The 7,759-nt window shown below is 37.1% G+C and overlaps 1 protein-coding gene across 1 annotated transcript in view; it reads right to left on the reverse strand.

Annotated features, from left to right (window-relative positions):
- GREB1L (GREB1 like retinoic acid receptor coactivator) overlaps nucleotides 1-3,468 on the reverse strand; it is a 204,166-nt gene extending 200,698 nt beyond the window's left edge. The window contains exons 1-2 of the mRNA XM_007935598.1: nucleotides 3,312-3,468; nucleotides 2,914-3,111 (exon numbers count right to left, since the gene is read on the reverse strand). Coding sequence (XP_007933789.1) covers nucleotides 2,914-3,111; nucleotides 3,312-3,468 — 355 coding nt within the window. The remainder of the gene's footprint in view (nucleotides 1-2,913; nucleotides 3,112-3,311) is intronic.
- Between the last annotated feature and the right edge of the window lie 4,291 nt (nucleotides 3,469-7,759).

Raw genomic sequence — 7,759 nt, forward strand, 5'->3', positions numbered from 1 at the left:
TATACACTTTATTTCACAAACTTCCTCTCCAAATAGTTTCATTTTCTAAAAGTAATATTGAAATAGTGCTCTAAAATCCAGGATCTTCCAGAACAAATGATTTTAATAAAAAAAGGAGTAACAAGAGAGGGCCCTTCTTTATAAACTTCATCTGTATTTCCTTAAGAAAACAGCCAAGGTTTTCACTTCACAGAAAGAGATTTGCATTCTCCAATTATCTTCAACTTGAAGGTTACAGAGTAAACTAAGAGTGGGGGAGGGGGACATTTTACCAAAACAGCTGTAAACACAAACTAATCAAAGCAGTCTTGGGGGCCTAAAATTTGGTTGTCCTTCTTGCCTTACACAATCAACTGCCTCTCAGCAGGGTAGGATCCTACCCTATTGCAATAATTTACATAAGAAATTAGCAACCAAAATTTACATCTGAATGGTACCCCACCCCACCCCCAGCAGCACATCAGGTGTTAAGTATCTGCTTATCTAAATTGCCTCTAAAAATAGCTTTACCTTCCTTTAAGCCTTAGGTAAATAGAGGAGTTCCCATCAATCTGTAGTGGTATGCTGAATCAAGTCCAGGTATTAAATTGCTCTATTTCACTGCCATTCTTAAGGCAAATTTCAGGGCTGTTCTTTCTCTGAGTGAGAAGACTCTTAGAATCATCTTAGAATGAGCCAAAATGGAAAGAACTACGGACAAACTGTAAACTATCAAATTACCAACTGTACTTTTTGTTTTAAATGCTCATCCCCAGGTCAATTAAAGTGGGATGAGGTATTAAAAAAAAAAATGTAGATATATAATTAATTATAAGAAACTAAAGTAGCTAACGAAGGAATCTAAGCATAGAACTAGCGCTTTTCAGGTAATTTTGGGATTTGAATCTTTTGTTTGCGTTGTTGAAAGAACCAAGTTTCTTTCATCTTTAAAATAATTATTATGCTTTCCTTATACTTCACAGAGGGAGCTCTGGTGGCATAGTGCCTAAGCATTTGACTGCTAGCCAGAAGGCTGGCAGTTCAAACCCACCAGCCACTCCTTGGAATGAAGATTGGCAATCTACTTCCTTAGTGATACTGCCTTGGAAACCCAAAGAGGGGTCCCTATGAGTTGGATCTGACTGCACGGCAGTGAGTTTTTTTTTTTTTTTTTTTTTTTTTAGTTATACTTTACAGAATCTCTACAGGGTAAGAATAGTATTCTGATGTTTTAAAATGTAAGAACTATTTGCTATCTGCTATATCACTGAAATTATATCTTGGTGGATACTAAACAGCTTTTTATACCTGGTTATAAATAATACCAGTGCCAGATACTCTAAAAGGCAAACAAAATATACCTAGAGTGCAGGAAAAGTAGGGGAACTTCTCTCTCCAAATTTTGGTAAAAAATTCGTATTTCAAAATTAGCCTCTAGAGTTTTTACTCTGGTTCTATTTAATTCTCAGATATAACAATACATCACAATGAGAAGACTGGGCACTCTACCTCCACAGAGATACCGCCTCGGAAACCCAAGAGGAGGTCACTATGAGTCGGAACCAACTCAACAGCAGTGAGAGTGACTTAAACTTTTAGTTTTACTTGATAAATATGAGTTGACAGATCAACTAAACAACAGACATGAAAATGGATATAAACCAGGTAAGAGAAAAATAAGCCAGTCACCTCCCACATATGTTAAGTCTAGACATATATATACATACATATGTTAAGTCTAGACCAAAAAAACCAATCATATCTGGAAGCAAATTCATAAGCAATGATGTGTAAGAGACAGGCCCAACTCAAAGACCAGACATACTAATTGCTAGAGACCACTCATTTAAATTTTGCCACTACTAGATTTTATTGAACCTGGTATAAGTTAAAGATGAAAGAGAAAATAATGCTACAAAAGAGTATAAACTTATCTAGTTTTGCAACTTTGAATCTCTAATTTATCCCAAATTACTGTACTTCAATTTTTATCAGGAGGATGTCTTGAGATTTTATACTCCCTCTTGCAATCACTCCCAGATTTTCATACACTGGAATCATCCCAGGTCTAAGACAGTCTAGGTATAAAAGTACCACTATGGCTAACTGGATAAAAAACTCAAAACTCACTGCCATTGAGTCAATTCGGACTCATAGCAACCTCCATTGGGTTTCCAAGTCAGTAAATCTTTACAGAAGTAGATTGCCTGGTCTTTCTTCTACGGAGTGGTTGGGAGGTTTGAACCTCCCACATTCTGGTTAGTAGTCAAATGCCTTAGGCACTGTGCTACCAGAGCTCCTTAATCTGGATAAAGTAGAACCCATATACTAATTAGGCTGTGATGGTCAGATAATATTACTGTATACCACTAAATAAAAAGAAGGGGGTATAACTTAAATTGTGATATAACCAAACCCATAAAATACTGAAAACGCTTTATACTAGAGTTTTCTCACAAAAAATGTGGTCCAAGACTGGGTGGAAAAAGCAGTTGATATCAGTAAATAAAATGGGATTGTTAAAATATTTATTATTACTCCAAAGGTAATAATAAACCGAATGAGTTTGGTGGTAGGGTTGAAAATAGTAGAAAGGGGGAACATGAAAAAAGCTCCTAAAATATTTGTATTCTTGCAGGAAGTAGATGGAGCAATAGAAGAGCCCTGGACTGAGTCTAGGCTTGCCTTTGCTACATGCCCTATCAGGGAAGTCATTCAACTGCTATGAATCTCTCTTCACATATAAGATGGGGGTGGTAATTCATGCTATGTCTTTCTTATGGACATAAGCAGGGAAATAATGTGAATGAGGGCATAATCACTCCTGATTCCTTTCCATAATTCTTAGTTTCCAGCCCTTAGCACTACATGAAATGATTAGAAACTAGCCAGACAACACAAGAAAGATGAAAAGAAAACAAAACTGAAACCCACCATCTGTAGTGCAAGACCCCTCTGGGGCAGGTTTTTGTGAATAAGGAATTGGTGGACTATTTGATTCAGACATTTCTTCATCATCTTCATCATCTTCCATTTCATTAGTGGTCAGATTGTTAGAAAAATCCAGACTTCCATTTTGAGTGTAGCGGTGTACCAAATCTTTATCCAGTTCCTCCACCTTAGGTTTTATATCTGGGTAAGCAAATAAATCATAAAAAATTTAATAAAAGAATGCTTATAGAAAAATAATCAAAAGAAAATTTCATAGTTCTTAAAGACATATCTGAGGAAAGGGAGACTAGTGTTTTCCAACATATATTTCAGAAATCCCCAGATTTCTGGAGTCCCCACTTCTTTAAAAGTCTAGAAATGCATGTGATAGAGAGACTTACCTGCAGATGAGAAAGGATGCTGGTCAGGATCCAAGTATAGCTGGGAAAAAATTGGGCGTGGTACCACACTACTACATCTGAGTGAGGCTTCTATGGAGTTGTGGAGAGCTTCCTCAAATCGAGCAGATTTCAGTTGTCCAGCATATGAATTCCCCATGGTCTATACCACCCACAGATACCAAAGAAAACAAGGAAAAAAGAAAATGGATATAATTAAAGGTTTATCTCTGTAAAATAAATATACAGCTAAAATGAACTATATCCATGTATCTTAAGATATATATGAACTACACGAACTACACCCATTTGTCTTGTTAAGAGAACTTGTATACATTGTCTATTATGATACCACTTTTGCTTTTTGTCTTTATAGTCCAAACCATTTCAAAAGCCCCCTTAAAGGATCTTGCATCTGAGAATCTAACAGTAATAAACACCTTAAATCAAGGCACTCCAACCCATAAGTCAAGATTGACCTGTCAATTATGAAGCCCAACCTGGTTCCTGAGACTATACCTCCTCCTTAAACTCCCAAGTACCATGATCCCACACCAACTATCTCAGTGGTTACAGAGTAAATAACTACTTATATTTCTTTCTCTACTAAGATCTTATTATTATACAGGGGAGGAAAAAAAAAAAGATTCTCTTCCAGGAAAAGAAAAAAAAGGGGGGGCACTTTATGATAATGTACTCAATTCATAAATTCCTGAAAGCAAGATTTCAGCCTTTCAAACTCAAAGAACACATAAACATACTTGTTGTTGTTGTTGTTATGTGCCGTCGAGTCGGCCCCGACTCATAGCGACCCCTCCTTGGGTTTCCGAGGCAGTATCACTACGGAAGTAGATTGCCCAACCTTCCTTCCGAGGAGTGGCTGGTGGGTTTGAACCGCCAGCCTTCTGGTTAGCAGTCAAGTGCCTTAGCCACTATGCTACCAGAGCTCCTCATAAACATACTACTAGTATTTATTTGACAAATACTGTTATTTCTTTTACCCCTTCTGAAGCACATTATTTGGGACTCTTTGGGAAAGTATATTGTCTTCAAGGCATACCTTTTACTTCTTCTAACACTTTGTATAGCACTTGTTAGTTACAAAAATTTCTGTGTATATCAATAATAACTACAGTTCATTGAGTGGTAACTTTTGACTAGATCAATGATTCTCAAAGAATGAACTGGGGTCCCTTTTAGGGAGTCCATGGGGTAAAAATAATTTCAAAATATTATTAGATATGACTCAAGGCACTTCCTCAAAAAGCTGGAAATAGAAATATCATATGATCCAGTAATCCCACTACTAGGTATATATCCTAGAGAAATAAAAGCCATGACACCAAAGGATATATGCATACCTAGGTTCATCACAGCATTATACCCAATAGCAAAAGGATGGAAAATCTAAGAGTCCATCAAGAAATGAATGGGTATACTACAGTGCATACACACAATGGAATAACATTCAATGTTAAAGAATAACGATGAATCTGTGAAACACCTCATAACATGAACAAAGCTAGAGGACATTAAGCTGAGTGAAATTGGTCAATCAGAAAAGAACATATATTAATATGACACCACTACTGTAAAAAGTCAAGAAAAGGACTACACACAGAAAGAACCGTTCTTTGAAGGTTACCAGGGATCGGAAAGGAAAGGAGGGGAAATCACTAACTAGCGAATAGAGACGTGTATTAACTTGGGTGAAGGAAAAGGCAATATACAATAAGGGGGAGGGCAGCACAAAATGAGCAAGGCAGAAGAAGATGCAGGGAGGTACACAAAAGTTAAATGCAACAAAGATAAACACTATCACATACCCAATCTTGCAATAATAGTATTAATAATAATCTGATGGGGCACAGTTCAAAATGGGAAGAAAATGGAAACAAACATCCTTTAATAATCAGAACACAGAATGAACAAAATACGAATCTAGGAAAACTGGAAGTTGTCAAAAAGAAAATGAAACACCTAAAGATCAATACCCAAGGCATTAGTGAGCTGAAATGGACTGGTACTGGCCATTTTGAATCAGACAATCATATGATCTACTATGTCGGGAATGACAAACTGAAGAGGAATGACAACACATGCATTGTCAAAAAGAATGTGTCAAGATCTATGCTGCAGTACAATGCTGTCGGTGATAGCACAATATTCATATACCTACAAGGAAGACCAGTGAATACTACTATCATTCAAATTTACGCACCAACAACTAAAGCCAAGGATGAAGAAACTGAAGATTTTTATCAACTTCCACAGTCTAAAATTGACCAAACATGCAATCAAGATGTATTGATTATAACTGGTGATTGGAATGCAAAAGCTGGAAACAAAGAGAATCATCAGTAATTGGAAAATACAGCCTTGTTGATAGAAATAATGCCAGAGATTGCATGACAGAATTTTGCAAGACCAATGACCTATTCACTGCAAATACCTTTTTGCAATACATCAACAGCAGCTATACATGTGTACTTTGCCAGAAGGAACACACAGGAATCAGATTGCCAGCATCTGTGGCAAGAGGGAATGGAGAAGCTCAGTATCTTCCACCAAAACAAGGCTAGGAGCTGACTGTAGAACAGACCAACCTGAAGCTGAAGAAAACGAAAACAAATCCATGAGAGTGAAAATGCAACCCTGATTATAACCCACCTGAATTTAGAAGCCATCTAAAGAATAGATTGGATGAACTGAACACCAATGACTGAAGATAAGCTGAGTTGTGGGATGACATCAAACACATTATACATGAAGAAAGCCAACACTCATTAAAAAGAAAGGAAAGGAAGAAAAGACCAAAATGGATGTCACAAGAGCCTCTGAAACTTGCTCTTTTATGGACAGGAGCTAAAGTGAATGGAAGAAATGAACAGAAGATTTGAAAGGGCAGCTCAGGAAGACAAAGTATTATAGGGAAATGTGCAAAGACCTGGAGCTAGAAAACCAAAAGGCAAGAATACACTCAGCATTTCTCAAGCTGAAAGAAATGAAGGAAAAATTCAAGTCTCAAACTACAATATTAAAAATTCAAGCCTCAAACTGTGGGCAAAATATTCAGCGATGCAGGAAGCATCAAAACAAGATGGAAGGAATATACAGAGTCACTGTACAAAACAGAATTGGTCCATGTGCAACAATTTCAGGAGGTAGCATATGATTAAGAATCAATGATACTGAAGGAAGAAGCTGACACTGCATTGAAGGAGTTGGCAAAAAAGAAGACTTCAGGAATTGAAAGAATACCCACTGAGATGTTTCAAAAAACAGATGCAGCGCTGGAGGCGCTTACTCATGTATACCAAGAAACTTGGAAGACAGCTACCTGGCCAGCTGACTGGAAGAGATCTATATTTGTGCATATTCCAAAGAAAGGTGATCCAAGAGAATGTGGAAATTATCAAGCAATATCATTAATATCACATCCAAGTAAAATTTTGCTGAAGATAATTCAAAAAGAGTTCCAGCAGTATACTGACAGTGAAATTCCAGGAATTGCAGCTAGATTCAGAAGAGGACATGGAATGAGGGATATCATTGCTGATGTCAGATGGGTTCTTGGCTGAAAGCAAAGAAGACCAGAAAGATGTCTACTTGTGTTTTATTGACTATACAAAGGCAAGTGACTGTGTGGATAATAACAAATTATGGGTAACATTATGAAAAATGGGAATTCCAGAACACTTAGTCGTGTTCATGAGGAACCTGTACATAGATCAAGAGGCTGTTGTTCAAACAGAACAAGGGGACACGACATGGTTTAAAATCAGGAAGAGTGTGCATCAGGGCTGTATCCTTTCACCATTCTTATTTAATGTGTATGCTGAGCAACTAATCCAAGAAGGGAGATTATAGCTAACAAGAAGGCTGGCAGTTCAAACCCACCAACCACTGCTCAGAAGGAAGACTGGGCAATCTACTTCCATAGAGATACTGCCTGGGAAACCCAAGGAGGGGTCTCTATGAGTGAAAATTGACTCAACAGCAGTGAGTGATGGCATCAGGATTGGAGGAAGACTCATTAAAACCTGTGATATACAGATGATATACTTTTGCTTGCTGGAAGTGAAGATGACTTGAAGTACTTACTGAAGAAGATCAAAGACTACAGTCTTCAGTATGGATTCCACCTCAACATAAATAAAACAAAAATCCTCACAACTGGACCAATAAGCAGTATCATGAGAAATGGAAAAGGCTGAAGTTGTCAAAGATTTTATATTACTTGGTTCCAAATCAACACCAATGAAAGCAGCAGTCAAGAAATTAGATAACGTATTGGACTGGGCAAATCTGCTGCAAAACACCTCTTTGAAGTGTAGAAGAGCAATAAGAATAAAGGCTAAAAAAAATAAAAAAAAAAAAAAAACAGTTTCCATCAAGCTGATTCCAACTCATGGCAACCCCATGTGTGTCCACAAAAAAAAAAAAAAAAA

Source organism: Orycteropus afer, unplaced genomic scaffold, assembly GCF_000298275.1.
Source record: "Orycteropus afer afer isolate SDZICR_OR568_19922 unplaced genomic scaffold, OryAfe1.0 scaffold00030, whole genome shotgun sequence".
Lineage (NCBI taxonomy): Eukaryota > Metazoa > Chordata > Mammalia > Tubulidentata > Orycteropodidae > Orycteropus > Orycteropus afer.